The 23064-nt window shown below is 40.1% G+C and overlaps 1 protein-coding gene across 1 annotated transcript in view; it reads left to right on the forward strand.

The window, feature by feature from the left end:
- Positions 1 to 23064, forward strand: part of LOC109865182 (phospholipid phosphatase 4-like) — a 68796-nt gene that overhangs the window by 34306 nt on the left and 11426 nt on the right. The window contains 3 exon segments of the mRNA XM_020453287.2: positions 378 to 468; positions 15195 to 15258; positions 16408 to 16532. Of these exon segments, the coding sequence (XP_020308876.1) occupies positions 378 to 468; positions 15195 to 15258; positions 16408 to 16532 (280 nt within the window).

Consider the following 23064-nt stretch of genomic DNA (forward strand, 5'->3'; position numbering starts at 1 on the left):
CCCCCCCCCCCCCCCACTGCAGAACCTGAAGGATTATTGATTTGGGGCCGAAAGTAATTAACACATTTTGAGGCAGAAATAATTACTTGGGAGCTGCGATGGCCCAAGTCTCCTATGAAATTACAGCCACTGAACACCAAACAGAACTATCCCTTTAGTGCAGGAGACTCCAGAGCACAATAAAGAACCTTGTTGGTGGCAGCTCATTTATCAATATTTGGAATAAAACTCTCCATTGAATATATCACACTGCACACTCCCAGTGGAAAGATAATGCTTTAGGGGACCTCTTTGTGAAATGATTAAGAGTTTCTGTAATTGACAGCAATGTGTGTTGTATGTGTCTAGATTGTGTTTTCTTCTTGTTTTCTTCCCAGGCGATTTCATTTCTCACTCCGTTGGCTGTGATATTTGTGGTGAAGATCATTCAGCGGACAGATAAGACAGAAATCAAGGAGGCGTGTCTAGGTATGGACCCTTACGTTGACTCATCCTTTTATTGTTATCATCAGTGCTTGAATTGAAGGGATATGTCAGGGTATGCCCTACCTCTTGTTAAAGAAAAGGGCAAAGCATACCTCTTGTTACTTTCAAATTTTGAAGGGGCAAATATGTATCTATAACGACTCTGCGATTAACTCTGCGATGATTTAGGCTAGAAACAAGTGCAAATTCCACAAGAGAGACGTGATTCTGATGCACATGAGGATATTGTTCGTCTTTATGACATTCAGTGGCTAAGCTACAACATTCTATAGTTAAGGAGCCAAAAAAAGACTGCTTGGTAAGTAGTCCATTGTGTGACTCTTGATGCGCATGAGGATATTGTTCATTTTTATGACATTCAGCGGCTGAGCTACAACATTCTATAGTCAAGGAGTCAAAAAAAGACTGCTTGGGAAGTAGCTCAGCTGCTGAATGTCAATAATTTTCTGAGAAATATGTAAATGATAAATAATGGGTCAAATAAATCACAATATTACAACATACAGTATTTCTTAGCGGATAAACATTTGTGAAAATGTTCTCCTTTATTTTCCCTATCAATATTATTGTGAAAAAGCCTGAACAAAATATGCCATGCATCAAGTTACACTATGTAGAGTTACAGAAAATAAGCTTAAAACAACCAAAAAAATCCTCAATAAACAATCATTAAAATAGGCTCAAGTGCAGTCTCCTGTCAGCATTTTTGCCTCCAACTATGACTCACTCACATTTACCACACATCTGTTTAATGTATTTGGTCTTTCACAATAGCTGATGTAAGTCAGATGAACAATTCCTATTCCTTAAAATGGGCTAAACTATAGGGTAATTAGTGTGCTTGTTTTTCCATATTTGTACATTATTCCACTTTTTCTCAGTTTTGCCAGTGCAACTATTTATTTGAAGTCTGAAATGCATAGTTGTGCATTTTAAAATGCATTTACTGAAGATATAGCTTACATAAAAATGCATATTATCTGGTGACAAAGTTATTACTAATAGCATAATGTTTTTTAACCTACCAAAATATGAGCAATCTTTTTGTCGGGTAAGCATTTATTCCTGATCACATTCCACCTTCTGACGTAACGATATGCTACTTTTAGGCTTTACGTTATTAGTTTGGTATTTTTATGGTTCAAGGCCAATTTTGAATAAAGAGCCATGGTCACTTTTAGGTGAAAGGAGCCACATTAGCAGGTCAGATGAAATTGTCATGTGAGGCATACAGCATGTTTTATGCTAAGACAATAACACAAGCTCTTAAACTGACCAGCTAAATTAAGACAGTGGTGAATAAACAAAGTAATACAGTTTACAGCTATCTTTATTTGTGCTCATTACACAACAGGTAAAGTATTCGCAAGCCTTACAGCCTGGAATTAAAATAGATTTTTGGGGGGCTTGTATCATTTGATTTACACAACATGCCAACTACATTGTAGAGGCAAAATATGTTTTTATTGTGAAACAAACAAGAAATAAAACAAAAAAACGGAAAACTTGAGAGTGTAACTATTCACACCCCCAAAGTCAATACTTTGTAGAGCCACCTTTTTCAGCAATTACAGCAGCAAGTCTCTTGGGGTATGTCTCTATAAGCTTGGCACACCTAGTCACTGGGATTTTTGCCCATTCATCGAGGCAAAACTGCTCCAGCTCCTTCAAGTTGGCTGGTGTACAGCCATCTTTAAGTCATACCACAGATTCTCAATTGGATTGAGGTCTGGGCTTTGACAAGGCAATTCCAGGACATTTAAATGTTTCAAATCAAATCAAATCAAATGTATTTATATAGCCCTTCGTACATCAGCTGATATCTCAAAGTGCTGTACAGAAACCCAGCCTAAAACCCCAAACAGCAAGCAATGCAGGTGTAGAAGCACGGTGGCTAGGAAAAACTCCCTAGAAAGGCCAATACCTAGGAAGAAACCTAGAGAGGAACCAGGCTATGTGGGGTGGCCAGTCCTCTTCTGGCTGTGCCGGGTGGAGATTATAACAGAACATGGCCAAGATGTTCAAATGTTCATAAATGACCAGCATGGTCGAATAATAATAAGGCAGAACAGTTGAAACTGGAGCAGCAGCACAGTCAGGTGGAAGTTGAAACTGGAGCAGCAGCATGGCCAGGTGGACTGGGGACAGCAAGGAGTCATCATGTCAGGTAGTCCTGGGGCATGGTCCTAGGGCTCAGGTCAGTTGAAACTGGAACAGCAGCATGGCCAGGTGGACTGGGGACAGCAAGGAGTCATCATGTCAGGTAGTCCTGGGGCATGGTCCTAGGGCTCAGGTCCTCCGAGAGAGAGAAAGAAAGAGAGAAGGAGATAATTAGAGAACGCACACTTAGATTCACACAGGACACCGAATAGGACAGGAGAAGTACTCCAGATATAACAAACTGACCCCAGCCCCCCGACACATAAACTACTGCAGCATAAATACTGGAGGCTGAGACAGGAGGGGTCAGGAGACACTGTGGCCCCATCCGAGGACACCCCCGGACAGGGCCAAACAGGAAGGATATAACCCCACCCACTTTGCCAAAGCACAGCCCCCACACCACTAGAGGGATATCTTCAACCACCAACTTACCATCCTGAGACAAGGCTGAGTATAGCCCACAAAGATCTCCGCCACGGCACAACCCAAGGGGGGGGCGCCAACCCAGACAGGATGACCACAACAGTGAATCAACCCACTCAGGTGACGCACCCCCTCCAGGGATGTTTCCCCTTAAACCACTCGGGTGTTGCTTTAGCAGTATGCTTAGGGTCATTGTCCTGCTGGAAGGTGAACCTCCGTCCCAGTCTCAAATCTCTGGAAGACTGAAACAGGTTTCCCTCAATAATTTTCCTGTATTTATAGCACCATCCATCTTACATAAAATTCTGACCAATTTCCCAGTCCTTGCCAATGAAAAACATCCCCACAGCATGATGCTGCCACCACCATGCTTTCACTGTGGTGATGAGAGGTGTTGGGTTTGTGCCAGACATAGCATTTTCATTGATGGCCATTTTTTTCTGGCCACTCTTCCATAAAGCTAAACTATGTGGAGTGTACGGCTTTAAGTGGTTCTATGGACGGACACTCCAATCTCCGTTGTGGAGCATTGTAGCTCCTTCAAGGTTATCTTTTGTCTGTTTGTTGCCTCTCTGATTAAATCCCTCCTTGCCTGGTCTGTGATTTTTGGTGGGCGGCCCTCTCCTGGCAGGTTTGTTGTGGTGCCTTATTCTTTCCATTTTTTTATAATGGATTTAACGGGGCTCCGTGGGATGTTCAAAGATTATGATATTTTTTAGAACCCAACCCTGATCTGTACTTCTCCACAACTTTGTCCCTGACCTTTTTGGCGAGCTCCTTGGTCTTCATGGTGCCGCTTGCTTGGTGGTGCCCCTTGTTTTCTGGTTCTGCAGACTCTGGGGCATTTCAGAACAGGTGTATATATACTGAGATCATGTGACACTTAGATTGCACACAGGTGGACTTTATTTCACTATTTATGTGACTTCTGAAGGTAATTGGTTGCACCAGATCTTATTTAGGGTCTTCATAGCAAAGGGGGTGAATACATATGCATGCAACACTTTTCAGTTTAAAATTATTATTATTATTATTTTTTAAGCAAGTCATTTTTTTCATTTCACTTCATCAATTTGGACTATTTTGTGTATGTCCATTACATTAAATCCAAATTAAAATCCATTTAAATTACAGGTTGTAATGCAACAAGTAGGAAAAACACCAGGGGGGATGAATACTTTTGCAAGGCACTGTAACCATTGCCACAGGCAAGAACACAGTCTAGACCAGGTATGATGGTTGCATAACGAGTTTCTGATATCATCAAGGAAAACTTTGTGGACTGACATACGTTTTATTATTACTGTGTTGGCTTCAGCAACACACTATTACTGTATTTAAGAACCAATATTTATCATTTGATATGATATTGTTTGATATAAATATCAGTAAGGTATATCACAATATCGTGATCTACCTCCAAACTACCTCTTAGCATACACAACATTGGTTGCCAAACGCCATATAAAATCCACAGAAGAAGAATGAATGAAACACGATTAATCAAAGAAGACCAACTAAAAACAATGTTTCCCCTTATGTCTGTGTATTAATTGTTGGAATAGAGAAAACACAATTGTGTAACTCAAAATTCTACAAAGATCCAACAAAAGAAAGAACCATATGCATTTCAGGTAAAATAACAACCCAATGTTTATCTCCAAGAAAAAAAGTATCTAGCAACAGCAAGCTAGCTAAATGTTTCATACGTGTTTTGACCTGTACACAAATTAATATAGTTGGTTCACAGTTGGTTTTATTATTTGAACTGGTCTGGTGGGGATAGACAAAATCAACATGCGCACACACGACGGCAGTTTGGTCAGCATGTAATCATGGGTGTTGTGGATTATCTCATGTAAATACCAAGTTCACTATCAGAGTGGCAAAGTGCTTATCCAAGATAGCTGCTAAGTCACCTGACAAGTTAGGGAGACAGCAGCTGACCATATTAAGATGGGCACCACACCAAAAAATGTGTTGTATGGCAGCCATCATCCTATGACACTCCAGTATGCATCATTGATTGGAGTTATTTTTCAGATGTATGTTGTTGCTACTGTATGTACTTTGAATTGTTCTATAGGTTCTTATCAGATGTTTGAACCTTATTTTTTACGCTTTACTGCCCTATTGTTTGCCTACTGCTACTTAGCCTTTAGAATGTTCATATTGTCCATTTCAGTTCTTACTGCCATTTCAGTACTTCTACTTATAGCACTTTTGGGTACTTTGGAACTGCAGCAAGTTCCTCACCCTGCTCCAGAGTACCCACAACACATTCCATACCCAGCTCTTCAGTCAAAGTACACATCTTACTCGCAGCAAATTCCAGAGCTATTCTACCAGGCTTACCCACAGCAAGTTCAACATCCAGTTGATAAAGGGTATCTGCAGCCATGGGGCCAACTGTTGGCGCAATTATTAGAAAATGGAAGAAGTTCAAGATGACGGTCAATCACCCTCGGTCTGGGGCTCCATGCAAGATCTCAACTCGTGGGTCATCTATGATCATGAGGAAGGTGATGGTTCAGCCCAGAACTACACAGGAGGACCTGGTCAATGACCTGAAGAGAGCTGGGACCACAGTCTTAAAGAAAACCATGAGTAACACACTATGGATTAAAATCCGTCATGGATTAAAATCCTGCAGCGCACGCAAGGTCCCCCTGCTCAAGCCAACGCATGTCCAGGCCCATGTCCAAGTTTACCAATGACCATCTGGATGATCCAGGGGAGGAATGGGAGATGGTCATGTGGTCTGATGAGACAAAAATAGAGCTTTTTGGTCTAAACTCCACTCGCCGTGTTTGGAGGAAGAAGAAGGATGAGTACAACCCTAGGAAAACCATCGAAACCGTGAAGCATGGAGGTGGAAGCATCATTCTTTGGGGATGCTTTTCTGTAAAGGGGACATGACGCCTGCACCGTATTGAGGGGAGGATGGATGGGGCCATGTATCGCGAGATCTTGGCCAACAACCTCCTTCCCTCAGTAAGAGCATTGAAGATGGGTCGTCGCTGGGACTTCCAGCATGACAACAACCTGAAACACACAGCCAGGGCAACTAAGGAGTGGCTCCGTAAGAAGCATCTCAAGGTCCTGGAGTGGCATAGCCAGTCTCCAGACCTGAACCCAATAGAAAATCTTTGGAGGGAGCTGAAAGTCCGTATTGCCCAGCGACAGCCCCGAAACCTGAAGGATCTGGAGAAGGACTGTATGGAGGAGTGGGCCAAAATCCTTGCTGCAGTGTGTGCAAAAAAATGTGTTTCCTACTTACAGTTGTTTCCATCTCTTACAGTTGAAGTGTACCTATGATTAAAAAAACATACAGACCGCTACATGCTTTGTAAGTAGGAAACCCTGAAAAATCATCAGTGTATCAAATACTTGTTCTTCTTATATGTGTGTGTGGGTGTGTGTGTGTGTGTGTGTGTGTGTGCTGCTTACCTATTGCAGATTCAGTTTTCCCAGCCTGGTGCAGGTCTACAATTTTGGAGTTTGGTGTGTGACTGTTTGAGGTTGTGGACAGGTGTCTTTTATACTGATAACAAGTTCAAACAGGTGCCATTAATACAGGTAACGAGTGGAGGACAGAGGAGCCTCTTAAAGAAGAATTTACAGGTCTGTGAGAGCCAGAAATCTTGCATGTTTGTAGGTGACCAAATACTTATTTTCCACCATAATTTGCATATAAATTCATAAAAAATCCTACAATGTGATTTTCTGGATTTTTTTTTCTAATTTTGTCTGTCATAGTTGAAGTGTATCTCTGATGAAGATTACAGGCCTCTCTCATCATTTTAAGTGGGAGAACTTGCACAATTGGTGGCTGACTAAATACTTGTTTGCCCCACTGTATGTGGCTGACGTAGACACACAACATCCAGGAATAGCTGCATTCATTTTGTATTCATTTTTTATTTCACCTTTATTTAACTAGGTAGGCCAGTTGAGAACAAGTTCTAATTTACAACTGCGACCTGGCCAAGATAAAGCAAAGCAGTGCAACAAAATCAAAGAACACAGAGTTAAACATAAACAACCGTACAGTCAATAACACAATAGAAAAAATTCTATGTAGAGTGTGTGCAATAGTTGAAGAGTAGGTAGGTAGGCAATAAATAGGCCATTGAGGTAATTCGTAATTTTACAGTTTTTGTTTTCTGATACACCTACACAAACTTAATAGAAGTGACTCGATCAAAAAAAAAGTCAGTTGAAGCAGATGCTAAGCTACATATGTTCCGGGATTCTTCCGATGGCATTGAGGAGTACCCCACATCAGTCGCTGGCTTCATCAATGAAGTCGTCCCCACAGTGACTGTAAGTACAGTTGAAGACAGAGGTTTACAGACACTTAGGTTGGAGTCATTAAAACTTGTTTTTCAACCACTCCACAAGTTTCTTGTTAACAAACTACGGTTTTTGCAAGTCGGTTAGGACATCTACTTTGTACATGACACATGTAATTTTTCCAACAATTGTTTACAGACAGATTATGTCACTATCACAATTCCAGTGGGTGAGAAGCTTACATACACTGTTGACTTTGCCTTTAAATAGCTTGGAATATTCCAGAAAATGATGTCATGGCTTTAGAAGCTTCTGATAGGCTAATTGACATCATTTGACAAGATTGGAGGTGTATCTGTGGATGTATTTCAAGGCCTACCTTTAAACTCAATACCTCTTTGCTTGATGTCATGGGAAAATCTGAAGAAATCAGAAAAGACCTCAGAAAAAATGTTTGTAGACCTCCACAAGTCTGGTTCATCCTTGGGAGCAATTTCCAAATGCCTGAAGGTACCAAGTTCATCTGTACAAACAATAGTACGCAAGTCTCAACACCATGGGACCACGCAGCTTTCACACTCAGGAAGGAGACGCGTTCTGTATCCGAGAGATGAACGTACTTTGGTGCGAAAAGTGCAAATCAATCCCAGAACAACAGCAATGGATCTTGTGAAGATGCTGGATGAAACAGGTACAAACGTATCTATATTCACATTAAAATGAGTCCTATATCAACATAACCTGAAATGCCGCTCAGCAAGAAGCCACTGCTCAAAAACTGCCAAAAAAAGACAGACTACGGTTTTTAACTGCACATGGGGACTAGGAGCGTACCTTTTGGAGAAATGTCCTCTGGTCTGATGAAACAAAAATATAACTGTTTGGCCATAATGACCATCGTTTTGTTTGAAGGAAAAAGGGGGAGGCTTGCAAGCCGAAGAACATCATCCCAACCATAAAGCACGGGGGTGACAACAACATGCTGCTTTGCTGCAGAAGGGACTGGTGCACTTCACAAAATAGATTGCATCATGAGGTATGAAAATTATGTGGATATATTGAAGCAACATCTCAAGACATCAGTCATGAAGTTAAAGCTTGGTCGCAAATGAGTCTTCCAAATGGACAATGACCCCAAGCATACTTCCAAAGTTGTGACAAAATGGCTTAAGGACAACAAAGTAAAGTATTGGAGTGGCCATCAAAAAGCCCTGACCTCAATACAATAGAACATTTGTGGGCAGAACTGAAAAAGCGTGTGCGAGCAAGGAGGCCTACAAAACTGACTCAGTTACACCAGCTCTGTCAGGAGGAAGGAGCCAAAATTCACCCAACTTATTGTGGGAAGCTTGTGGAAGGCTACCTGAAACGTTTGACCCAAGTTAAACAATTTAAAGGCAATGCTACCAAATACTAATTGAACTAGTGTATGTAAACTTCTGACCCACTGGGAATGTCATGAAAGAAACAAAAGCTGAAATAAATCCTTCTCTACTATTATTTTGACATTTCACATTCTTAAAAAAAGTGGTGATCCTAACTGACCTAAAACAGAGAATTTTTATTAGGATTCATTTCTCACAGCGGAAATCCTGTTAACGGGATCGATATGAGAACAGCCAGTAAAAGTGCAGGGCGCCAAATTCAAACAACAGAAATCCCATAATTAAAATTCCTCAAACATACAAGTATTATACACCATTTTAAAGATAAACTTGTTGTTAATCCCACCACAGTGTCTGATTTCACAAAGGCTTTACGACGAAAGCATACCATATGATTATGTTAGGTCAGCACCTAGTCACAGAAAAACACAGCCATTTTTCCAGCCAAAGAGGAGTCACAAAAGCAGAAATAGAGATTAAATGAATCACTAACCTTTGATGATCTTCATCAGATGACACGCATAGGGTTTCATGTTACACAATACATGTGCGTTTTGCTCGATAAAGTTCAAATTTAAATCCAAAAATCTCCATTTACATTGGCACCGTTATGTTCAGTAATGTTTTGCTTCCAAAACATCTGGTGATTTTGCAGAGAGCCACATCAATTTACCGAATTACTCATAATAAACATTGATTAAAGATACAAGTGTTGTGCATGGAATTATAGAAACACTTCTCCTTAATGCAACTGCTGTGTCAGATTTCAAAAAAGCTTAACGGAAAAAGCACACCATGCAATAATCTGAGTACTGTGCTCAGAGACCAAAACAAACCATACAGACACGCGCCATGTTGTGGAGTCAACAGAAGTATGAAATAGCATTATAAATATTCACTTACCTTTGATGATCTTCATCATAATGCACTCCCAGGAATCCCAGTTCCACAATAAATGTTTGTTTTGTTCGATAAAGTCCACCATTTATGTCCAACTCCTTTTTGTTCGCGCTTTTGGTTCACAAATCCAAATTCACAAGGGTCAGGCACTTAGTTCAGACAACAGTTCAATTACAGTTTGTAGAAACATGTGAAATGATTTTTTTTTCTAAAATCTTCAATAACATTCCAACCGGACAATTCCTTTGTCTTTAGAAAGCAAAAAGGAACGCAGCTAACTCTCACGGGCGCGCGAGACTGAGCGCATGGCTTTCTGCCAGACACCTGACTCAAACAGCTCTTACTCTCTCCCTTCACAGTAGAAGCCTGCAATAAGGTTCTAAAGACTGTTGACATCTAGTGGAAGCTTTAGGAAGTGCAATCAGACCAAATTTTCTACTGTATATTGGATAGGCAAAGACTTGACAACCTACAAATCTCAGATTTCCCACTTCCTGGTTGGATTTTTTTCTCAGGTTTTTGCCTGCCATATGAGTTCTGTTATACTCACATACATCATTGAAACAGTTTTAGAAACTTCAGTGTTTTCCATCAAAATCTACAAATAATATGCATATCTTAGCTTCTGGGCCTGAGTAGCAGACAGTTTACTCTGAGCACCTTATTCATCCAAGCTTCTCAATACTGTCCCCCAGCCATAAGAAGTTAAATATCAGGAATTGTGAAAAACTGAGTTTAAATGTATTTGGCTAAGTTGTATGTAAATTTATGTCTTCAACTGTATTAACCCCAACCAGATGCCATGGATTACAGGCAACATCTGCACTGAGATATAGTAGAGCTGCCGCTGTCAAAGAGCGGGAGAAGTTTATATGATATCCCGCTATGTCCTCCAACGAACCATCAAACAGGCAAAGCGTCAATATAGGACTAAGACAGAATCGTATCTCTCTCTCTCTCTCTCTCTCTCTCAGCATTCAATGCAGTTATTTGCTGTGCTTTCAATTAAGTTATGCCGTCCTGTTCTGATATAACTGATGCTATAGCAGAATCAACACCAACCTCCTCAAGAGCAGCCATAGACTTCAGCGCCCACTACAGTTTATTCTCGTTGTCGTCATCAATTTAACCTTCATCTGTTCTTCAACCTTTTATTTGTTCTTACTGTTCTTGGGTTATTTTATTTTATCACTTGCTGCAGTGTCGTCTTGACTTTCAGCTTCCAAGCTGCTGCCCTTTTCAAATTACTCCACTATGAAAAGTGTTCAATTAGTTAACTTTTAGGGTTATTTTCTTATTTCACCACTATGCAATTAACAGTGATGTCTTTACGTCAGGAAGAACAGGAAGGCCCTCACACTGTTTATGCTCCCAATTCACCGCTTCATTGACATTTCGATCCGAAACAGAGTGCTCACATCCCAAAAATATACACATTTCACCTCACATGACCATTACGCACGTGACGCATGCTGGGTGTGGAAACAATTAAATTAACTTTTGCACATAGTCAATAATAATTCATCACAGAGGTACATATGGTCATAAAGGGCTATTTAATTACAAATTGGTCTAAGTTTCTTTACCTCAGGCTCATCAGAAGGAATGGGGCTCAGGTCCTCTGGCAGCTCTAGTCTCTACTGAGACTCCGCCCTCAGCAGAAAGTCTGGACCTTCAATCCATCTCTTGGATTTTAGGAAAGATTATTCAGTTTTGCAACGTGACGCATTCAACTGGATTGACTTTGGAGCTCTCATTCCGCCACTGAATAGTCAAACCTCTGATGACTGAGACTTTTTGCCAAAAATATGTGGAACTTTCTTGTTTTGATGGCTATATAGCACAACACAGATGTGCTTTCAGTCCAGAAGACTGATTTTTCCAGTTGAATCTAAAACTGATTTCAACATTGTATCAACACGTAATGCAAGTTCTTCTGCTGCAAGCTCTAGTCGGGGAATGGTCATTTGCTTTAGTAGGGCCTCTCTGTTTGCCCATGAATGTAAATTTTTAATATCCTTTACCTTTATTTTACCAGGAAGTCATACTGAGACTAAGGTCTATTTTACAAATGAGCCCTGAATGATATACAGTGCATTCAGAAAGTATTTAGACCATTTCCTTACATTACAACCTTATTCTTAAATGGATTATATACAAAGAAATCCTCATCAATCTACACACAATACCCCATGACAAAGCAAAAACAGATTTGACATTTTTGCACATTGATATAAAATAAAAACAGATACCCTATTTACATAATTATTCAGACCCTTTGCTATGAGACTCGAAATTACGCTCAGGTGCGTTCTGTTTTCATTGATCATCCATGAGATCTTTTTATAACTTGATTGAAGTCCACCTTTTGTAAATTCTATTGATTCGATATTATTTGAAAAGGCACACACCTGTCTATATGAGGCCCCACAGTTTGACGGTACATGTTAGAGCAAAAACCAAGCAATGAGGTCGAAGGAACTGCCCCCAGATCTGTCAAGGCACAGATCTGGGGAAGGGTACCAAGAACACAGTGGCCTCCATCATTCCCAAATGGAGGAAGTTTGGGTCTATCTCCAAGCCATAAGACTCCTGAACAGCTAAAAATATGACTATTTGCATTGACCCCCTCTTTTATGCTGCTGCTACAATCTTTTTATTATCTATGCATAGTCACTTTAACTCTACCTACATGTAAATATTACCTCCACCAAACGGTGCCTCCGTATATCGACTCTGTTCCGGTATCCCCTGAATCCCCTCGCTACTGTTATTTTACCGCTGCTCTTTAATGATTTGTTACTTTTATTTTATATTTTTACGAAACACTTGTTTTTTTTTAAACTGCATTGTTGGTTAAGGGCTTGTAAGTAAGCATTTCACGATAAGGTCTACAGCTGATGTATTCGGCGCATGTGACAAATAACATTTGATTTGAAGACAACGCAGGAGTGGCTTCGGGACAAGTTTCTGAATGTCCTTGAGTGGCCTAGCCAGATTCCGGACTTGAACATCTATGTAGAGACCTGAAAATAGTGTGCAGCGATGCTTCCCATCCAACCTGACAGATGTGATATAAGTTTTTTTTAAATATAAATGAGCAAAAATGTCTAGGAACCTGTTTTTGCTTTGCATTATGGGGTATTGTGTGTAGATTGAGAGAGAGAAAAAATAATTGAATAATTTTTAGAATAAGACTGTAACGTAACAAAATGTGGAAAAAGTCTAGGGGTCTGAATAATTTCCGAAGGCACCCATTGGTTCTTAGAGGAGCATTCTGCAGTTCAAACAGCAACTAAGCCAGTACCTCGCCATTATTCTGGTAAATGATGGGGGGGGGGGGCGTGGAGAACTGTAACCACTCTCTAATTAATCGATAGAGCTATGGATACAAACTGACAATTTCCACCATAAGTCTAAACAGTATTTAAAATAGCATAGAACAAACATCTATTTTGGTTTCTGATTGGGTTTGACAATTGACGAAGCTCAAGAGACATTTCTTATATAAGAAATATGTCTCAAGAATCAATGGGTGTGTGTAAATAATGTAAAAGTAAAGAAATGTATGAAGTAATCAAAGATTGACACTTTAAATAACTATAACTTATACATTTATTTTTATTTTATTTCACCTTTATTTAACCAGTTAGGCCAGTTGAGAACAAGTTCTCATTTACAACTGTGAGCTGGACAAGATCAAGTAAAGCAGTTGCGAAAAAACAACACAGAGTTACACATAAACAAATGTACAGTCAATAGCACAATATAACAATCTATGTACAGTGTGTGCAAATGTAGAAGATTTAGGTAGGTAAGGAAATAAATACTCAAGAGGCGAAATAATTACAATTTAGCATAACACTGGAGTGACACACAGTGAACACTAGAGATATTGGGGTGCAAAAGAGCTAAAAGATAACAATATGTGGATGAGCTAGTTTGGTGTGCTATTTACAGATTTGCTGTGTACAGGTACAGTGATCGGTAAGCTGCTCTGACAGCTGATGCTTGAAGTTAGAGAGGGAGATATAAGTCTCCAGCTTCAATGATTTTTGCAATTTGTTCCAGTCATTGTCAGCAGAGAACTGGAATGAAAGGCGGCCAAAGGAAATGTTTGCTTTGCGGATGACCAGTGAAATGTACCTGCTTGGAGCGGGTGTTGCTATGGTGACCAGTGAGCTGAGATAAGGTGGGGCTTTACCTAGCAAAGACTTATTAGATGACCTGGAGCCAGTGGGTTTGGCAATGAAAATGTAGTGAGGGCCAGAAAATGAGAGCGTACAGGTCGCAGTGGTAGGTTGTATATTGGTGACAAAACGGATGGCACTGTGATAGACTACATCCAGTTTGCTGAGTAGAGTGTTGGAGGCTATTTTGTAAACAACATCGCCAAAGTCAAGGATTAGTAGGACAGTCAGTTTTATGAAGGTATGTTCAGCAGCATGAGTGAAGGAGGCCTTGTTGGAAAATGTGGAAATGTTCACATTTTTGGGGGACTTCCTAAGCCAGGATTCAGATACGGCTTGGACATCCAGATTGGCGGAGTGTACTAAAGCAGTGAATAAAACAAACTCAGGAAGGAGGCTTCTGACATGCATGAAGCCAAGGCTTTTACGGTTACAGAAGTCAACAAATGAGAGCTCCTGGGGAATAGGAGTGGTGCTGGGGGCTGCAGGGCCTGGGTTAACCTCTACATCACCAGAGGAACAGACTAGGTCTAGGATAAGGGTATGGCTAAAGGCTATAAGAACTAGTCCTCTAGTGCGTTCGGGATAGAGAGTAAAAGGAGCAGATTTCTGGGCGTGGAAGAATAGATTCAAGGCATAATGTACAGACAAGGGTATGGTGGGATGTGAGTACAGTGGAGGTAACCTAGGCATTGAGTGACGATGAGAGAGGTTTTGTCTCTAGAGGCACCAGTTAAACCAGGTGAGGTCACCGCATCGGTGGGGGGTGGGACAAAAGGGATATCTAAGGCATGTTGGACAGGGCTGGGAGCTCTACAGTGAAATAAGACAAAAATAACTAACCAGAAATGCCTGAGCAACTGTGTTTTTTATTTTAACCTTTGTTTAATTAGAAAAGTCAGTTAAAGAACAAATTCTTATTTTAACCCAAACCCTATCATAACCCAAAATATAAGGCTGCATTACGCCATTGTTTATAACAAGAACATAAAACATGTATAGCTTCAAAATGTGTTCAAAAACTACTCATGTCCCATCTGAGTAGGTTTATGTATTAGGCTAGGTCAAATGTAAGGTTAAGGAGTGGTTTCACATGTGGCTGGAGATTTTCCATTGACCTTGCTTTTTTGTCCAGGATTAGCCTTCCATCTTTGTACATGAAAACATCTACATAATGTCTAAGGACAGTAATGGGGTAAACCTACTTCTCCATCAAAAGCCTTAGTAGTGCATAAGTAGCTTTTTTAGCTTCAGACATACGCTAATATTTCACTTAAATAATATTAATTAAAAAACTTTTAAGAATCAGTGGGTATCATTAATAAATAAATTGTTTTTCTCTGTCCTACAGCTGTCTCACTTGCTCTGGCTTTGAATGGAGTCTTCACAAACACTATCAAGTTGATAGTTGGCAGGTAAATAAATAATGCAATACACTAACTAGACTCAAACACTGTTTGGGAAAAGGTTTGATTATATGTCAAGCAGAGTACTGTACCTTATCTTGATTGATTGCATAACATTCAGTTATGCTGGGTGTCATTTTCAAAATTTAACTAAATGCCTTTTTCGTGTATTTGTCACGACTTCTGCGGAGAGGTCCTTGTTCGGGGCGGTGTCACCGGTCTTCTAGCCATCGCCGTTCCATTTGTTTTGTCTTGTTTTCGCACACACCTGGTTTCAATTAACTAATTACATGTTGTATATTTTCCCTCTGTTTCCCCCCATGTCCTTGTCGGGTTTATAGTTTATTTGTAAGTACTCGTGCTATGTGTTACTGGTGCGCTACGTGTTTTGTACCCATGTGTTTGTTGTTTTGTATGCTAAAACGGCTCCAGCTACTCACCAAGTTCTGCTCTGTGTTTGACTTCCCTGCCACCAGTTTACGCACCCCTTACAGTATTGAAAGTTAACTTCAGTTGGCATAAGCTATAACAAACCTCTTTCTCTTCAGGATCCGACCCTTATTTTAAATTTTTGCCTAAAATTACAAAACCGAATCTAACTGCCTAAAGCTCAGGACCTGAAGCAAGGATAATGCATATTCTTGATACAATTTGAAAGGAAACACTTTGAAGTTTGTGGAAATGTGAAATTAATGTAGGAGAATATCACACATTAAATCTGGGTAAAAGACAAAAATGCATTTTTTTTTTATCTTTGAAATGCAAGGGAAAGGTCACAATGTACTAATCAAGGTTAGGTGCAGTGTATGTGCAACGTTTTAGACTGATTCAATTAACCATTGCAATTCTGTTCAAAATGTTGTATCAATACTGCCCAAATGTGCCTAACTGGTTTATTAATATTCTTTCACAGTAAAAGCTACTGTAAATTGGACAGTGCAGTTAGATTAACAAGAATTTAAGCTTTCTTCCCATATCAGATACTGTATGTCTATGTCCTGGGAAATGTTCTTGTTATTTACAACGTCATGTTAATCACATTAGCCTACATTAGCGCAACCGTCCCGTGGAGTGGGGTGGTTGGGGTGGGGGCACCGATCCCAAAGAGGTTAATTAAGAGAGCGATTGATTTAAGTGTATTTTTTCCATTCTCTACAGGCCCAGGCCAGACTACTATCAGCGCTGTTTCCCAGATGGACAGGTGAATATTAAGATGCTGTGCACCGGAGAACCAGACCTAGTGTCAGAGGGACGCAAGAGTTTCCCCAGCAGCCACTCCTCCTGTGAGTACCAGTCAGTCACCAGCCCCAACATTGAAACCTCTAACATTAAGGTCCCCATATTTGATTTTTAAATTCAATTCAGTCTGATATGAGAACAGTAGCCCCATCCTGCAAAATCAGAGTGTCTGCCGAAAGCTGAGTATCTTGGCTATTGATCTGTGCCTTAAATTATTTGGTGTGACTTACGAGCATATATGGGGCATAAAAATGTATAACTAGATTCCGGTTAGCATTGCACAGCATAAATGAAATAAACCCAGAATAGGTTGATTTCACACCGAAAGCTGGGACTCCACAGATTTTTTTTATTTTTTTTATTTTACCTTTATTTAACCAGGTAGGCAAGTTGAGAACAAGTTCTCAGATCATGAGGATGTCTTATTTGCCTGCCTGTAACCTACCATTATTGGTCACCAGCCCCGAAAGTTAAAATGTTTATTTGACACGTTTTCACCAAACGGCAAACATCTTACAAGGTAAGCTTAGATTTAGTCTATGTTTGAGCTATAGCTACATGGGGGTAGAAAATTAATCCTTAGCTTGGTAGGAACAAATCGCAATGATCCTATTGCAATGTTATCTGATTATGTATAACTTGATGAAAACGTCCCGTGATCCCACCTGACAGCACTTACTAAAACATCTGCCAATTTCTAGTTAGGTCTATCAATACCATTTTTTCTGATATTGTTCACATGTTGTGGAAGCCATATGATGTGTTTCCAGCTCTAAGCATCAATAATTCACTTACAGCTTGTCAATTGAAAGATTACTTTCAAAATAAAAAAAATAAAACAATTGTTATTTTGTGTGTGTTTGATCGTGTGTGTTCTGAACTATGTACCTCCTATCTTCTGATCATTTCTTCCTAATTTCCCAGATGTCTTCTTTCCAAATATACCACGTTTCGGAATGTCAGAATCATGTAACTACACATGAATAGCAATTACTTTTAGGTATTTATTTTTAGCTGGAAATCAACATTTTGACATTACATTGAAGTTAATCAGTATGTTTTAGGGATCAGCATGAGCCAGTCGAGGCACAATCTTGATTAGGGCTGTGGTGGTCATTTAATTTTGTCAGACGATTACTGTCATGCAAAATACTAAGGGTCTCGCGGTAATTGAATACACGTTTATCTTCTCCAGTTGTCAACGCATATACAAGCCGCTGATACATGTCTTTTTTCAACATATACATTTTAAAAAGTCTAAATAGATCAATTTAATACACCATCACAATAAATACACTATGTATTTTAGGCAGGTCTAAAGAAACACAATGTGAAGAAAATGTATTTTAAAAGAACAGAATATGAGGTGGCCTACATTCTGTTTTCTGGCTATGTGCCATGCCATAAGCTGTAGGCTTGTTCATTTAGATATGGCAATTTTTTATTTATTTATTATTTAAAAAAATGTAACCTTCTATTTAACTAGGCAAATCAATTAAGAACCAATTCTTATTTACATGGTACCATCTCAATTGTTGAGGTATGATGTTTTTATACAGCTGCAACTTCATTTGGTCGCTATAAGACTATGCTGTCTTTGCTTTTGATGAATTCTCACCACTGAAAAACTTGATGCAGAATTTTGCTGGATATATTTCCTTATATTCACTGTCTGGACATGTTGTGGATAAGACAATCACTGTGATATTCTTTCACTACAACCATCAGAGGTTGCATGTTCAAACTCTGACATCAGTCTTATAACAACAACAAAATGATTGTACCTAAGAAGTTTTCAAAAGGAATCCCTGAGATAGTATTCAGTCATCACTTAAAGGCCATGCACATTATACACTTCCTCTCTTTACCATAAAACTGGCCAAAATGGTATTGGTTGTAGTGAAAGGCTATTTTAGTGACAAGCCAGTTTTAGTCACAGGCCATGCTGCAGCAGGAGACTTTAGTTGATGTTGTTTATGTGGACTCTTCCCTATGTGATTTAAAAATATATATATATAATACAATTCCTGTTAAAATAATAACATACAATTCTAAGCTATGAGTAAATGTCTACTTGTTCATTGTTTGTATTTTGATATAGTATAATGCAACTGAATTGAACACTACGGGTAATATTAATATGAATTTACGGCCACTTCTGGTAGGATTCTGACACGACACCGGCAGTGTACTGATTGTACTGGGGTGACAGGTAACCTAGTGGTTAGAGTGTTTGGCCAGTAACCAAAAGGTTGCTGGATTGAATCCCAAGCTGACAAGGTAAAATTACGTTCTGTCCCTGACTAAGGCAGTTAACCCACTGTTCCCTGGTAGGCTGTCATTGTAAATAATAATTTGTTCTTAACTGACTAGCCTAGTTACATGATTATTTTGTACAAATCTGGGCAGTCATTAAATATATTGAGCTGAGCCCGGCAACCGGTCTCTGGCTGATTTAAATCAGGTCCGGCAAACCGGAATAGGGCCGCGATTGGGCCGAGTCCACTTTGCTAGATGGGCCCCTATGGGCTCTGGTCAAAAGAAGTGCACTATAGGAAATAGGGTGCCATAGTTGGCATTGATCCTAACTAGAAGCATTCACAGGATTATTAGATAATTGGAGAGGAAAAAACCTTCCATTTCATTAGGCTTTCATTAGACATACCCAAACTGGACATTACCCAACTCGCTAATGACCATCAAGTTGCCAATGGCCTGCTCCTCAGGGCTCTATTGTTCATCTAACCACTCTGACATCAATACAAATTCAATCGAAAATCACATCAAACACATCATCAAAACAGTATCTTGCTTTTAAAACTTACGTCACTGTGATTTATCAATTTGAAGAAAGACGTTCAACAACAGGTTGAAACTGAGTGGAAGCCATGGTCTTTGTGGATGCATATGGATAAGCCTAATACAACGAAATATATAGCACTTTCTAAGGTGATGATTGATTCAAAACACCCATAATGGAGATTAACACTTAATTAAAATAAGGATTGTGCCGTTATACAATACATAGCTTCCAAATGGGTTGTTCGCCTGCACACCCACAGGCGGGGACGGCCACTCTCATTGGACTTTTCTGGATCCAGGACAGTGCCTTGAAAGATGACCTGCCTTCCCACAGTTGTAATAGCTCCAGTCTCTCCCTCCGTCAGCTCCAGGGTCCACTCCAGGACAGTGATGCACTACCTTCCCACAGTTGTAGCAACTCCAGTCTCTCACTCTGTCAGCTCCAGCAGCTGTCACCATTTTCTCAATGTCCTTTTCCTCCTCCAGAGAAGAAGTCCAGCTGTACCTTCTTTAGTGTCTTTCCATCCTTACTTTAATTTCCTTCAACTGTCTTTCCGCATGAGTGATATATGGCTTTACCTCAGACAGTGGTTTTGTTTCCCATGCAAAACAAGTTGTTGTTTTACAGCTGTCTTCAGAGCTTGTCTCTTCTTTTTCTCCTTCTTCCTCTCTCTTCTCTGGTTCCACTTGCTTTAGCATCTTACGGATTTATCTTTTGCATTTTCTGCTTTCTCTCTCCCACTTTCTGAAATCGTCCCACTTCACTTTTCTTGTTTTTTCTTTCAAGTTGGCCTCTCACAGACTCACCTACCATTTTTTTGCTATTACACTACACAACCCTTTTGGTTTCTAGAAAAGATCCCTCATCCTACTCTTACTATTTCCCTTTTCCATACCCAAACCCTTTTATACAAACTCTTTAGAAAAAAATGTGCTGCTTAAAACGTCATCTCACACAACTCACACGGGCTAAACCCCTGTTCAGTTAATTAGTCAAACACACAATACTCTCATTCACTTAGTACTATTCCCAAACACACTCAGTAATCCCCCTTATTACTTGTTGTTACCTCCTATGCATACATATGTGTCTTCTGTGGTAACTCTATAGTCTCCATAGTCACCATAGTCTCCACTGAGCATCAATAGTCCCAATAGCATCCCTAGTCCCTATAGTTATAGCATCTATTGTCTCTACAGCATCTATAGTCCCTCAGCATCTACAGTCCCTCTGAATCCATAGTATAATAGTTTATATAGTTATAAATGCTATGGTCTCCATACACTCTATAGTCTTGCTGCTTCTTCTAAATAAATGTAAAAAATAGCACCTCATGCTATTACCAGACCACGTAGACATGTCTCATATAAATGCCTACAGTGGGGTCTGTCAGTGGGGTCAGTGGGGTCTCTCCTTCCCTCACTCTAGCCTTCTCCTAAGACTAGTTCTAGCCTTCTTCTAGATCTTTTTGTTCAATTTGATTGGTTTTACCATTTTTTTAAAATTATTATACAAATTCATTTAAATGTACTTATTGAAATTCAGTAGCTGTTTCACTCAGAGGTTTACAGATCAGGTATCTTCCCCCGGGCAGCTCACAGTAAAATAATAATCTGAGCGGTTCCACATCGTCTTTGGTCAGACAGGAATTTCCCTTTTGCATGCCTTCACACGGAATGCACCATCGGTGTTCCCTCACAGAACTTCACTGGGATGCTCCACAAGTGGAATTCCTGATACCTTCGTGACGCCAAGATTCTAGAGGAAATTCAACACCAAGGACACCTGAAGTCAATATTAAATGAATCACTCTATTTTGTCAGCAAGCTGAAAGGTTCCAACAAGCGTGATGCACTATAGTGAACGTCTGTCAGCAGCTCTCTCTGTGCGTTCCCTTAAGTTCTCTTATATACTGCTTACACAGAAATATTTGCATGACTTATATTACTCATCATTAATGTTGGATCCTGCATGTGACTGACCAATACCTCACAAAGGCTTCCTCTCTCCAAGTTGAGACTTTAAAACTGAGATACCTCGGTTCTAAAGCAACGTTCTGGGCGTACTGCCAAGTTGCTTATCAGTGATATTGAGAATTCCTCCATACACGATCAGTCAGTCACCTGCATGAACCATCTAAGTGGTTATTAAGAAAGGTAGCATTGATTTGATACACAAAGCATTGATTTGAAACAAACTGAAAAAATGTCCCTCAGTACTTTACACCCTACAGAAAAGACAGTGGTGGAGGTGTTGCTGTCAACATTCAGAACCACATTCCTGTAAAGATTAGAGATTATCTTGTGTTAAATACTGTTCAAGTAATATCTCTAAAAGTTCATCTGCCTCACCTAAAGCCCATAATTCTGGGAAGCTGCTATAGATACCCAAGTGCTAACAGTCAGTATCTGTATAATGTGTAAAATGCTTGAACATTTATGTGATATCAACAGAGGTATAATTCCTGAGGATTTAAATATTGACCGACTTCCATCAAGCTGCCCACTCAAGAAAAAGCTTCAGACTGTTACCAGTGCCTGTACCCTGGTTCAGGTTATCAGTCAATCTACCAGGGTAGTTGCAAACAGCACAGGAATTAAATCATCAACATGTATTGATCATATATGTACTAAAATGCTGCAGAAATCCATTGGATGTAGTGAACAAAATATAAACTTTGCGAAGAGAGAAAAGTCTTCTCACTGTCAACTGTGTTTATTTTCAGCAAACTTTACATGTAAATATTTGTATGAACATAACAAGATTCAACAACTGAGACATAAACTGAACAAGTTCCACAGACGTGACTAACAGAAATTGAATAATGTGTCCCAGAACAAAGGGGGGTTGGGGAGGGTAAAAATCTAAAGTAACAGTCAGTATCTGGTGTTGCCACCAGCTGCATTAAGTACTGCAGTGCACTCCTCTTCATGGATTGCACCAGATTTGCACCAGATTTCTTCCACCAAGGCACCTGCAAGTTTCCGGATATTTATGGGGGAATGGCCCTAGCCCTCACCCGACGATCCAACAGGTCCCAGATGTGCTCAATTGAGATCCAGGCTCATCGCTGGCCATGGCAGAACACTGACATACCTGTCTTGTAGGAAACCACTCACAGAACGAGCAGTATGTCTGGTGGCATTGTCATGCTGTGGAGGGTCATGTCTGGATGAGCCTGCAGGAAGGGTACCACATGAGGGAGGAGGATGTCTTCCCTGTAACGCACAGCATTGAGATGGCCTGCAATGACAACAAGCTCAGTCCGATGATACTGTGACACACTGCCCCAGACCATGACGGACCATCCACCTCCAAATCGATCCCGCTCCAGAGTACAGTGTAATGCTCATTCCTACAACCCCTCAGTTCAGCTTCTCTCTTTCTATTGCAGACAGTCTGAGCACTGATGGATTGTGCATTCCTGGTGTAACTCAGTCAGTTGTTGTTGCCATCCTGTCCCGCAGGTGTGATGTTCGGCTGTAACAATCCTGTATAGGTGTTATTACACATGGTCTGCCACTGCGAGGACGATCAGCTGTCCATCTTGTCTCCTTTTAGCGCTGTCTTAGGCGTCTCACAGTACAGATATTGCAATTCATTACCCTGGCCACATTTGCAGTCCTCATGCCTCCTTGCAGCATGCCTAAGGTAAGTTCACACAGATGAATGAGCAGGGACCCTGGGGATCTTTATTTTGGTGTTATCCAGAGTCAGTAGAAAGGCCTCTTTAGAGTCTTAAGTTTTCATAACTGTGGCCTACCATCTGTAAG

The sequence above is a fragment of the Oncorhynchus kisutch genome, linkage group LG20 (assembly GCF_002021735.2).
Source record: "Oncorhynchus kisutch isolate 150728-3 linkage group LG20, Okis_V2, whole genome shotgun sequence".
In the NCBI taxonomy this organism is placed as follows: domain Eukaryota; kingdom Metazoa; phylum Chordata; class Actinopteri; order Salmoniformes; family Salmonidae; genus Oncorhynchus; species Oncorhynchus kisutch.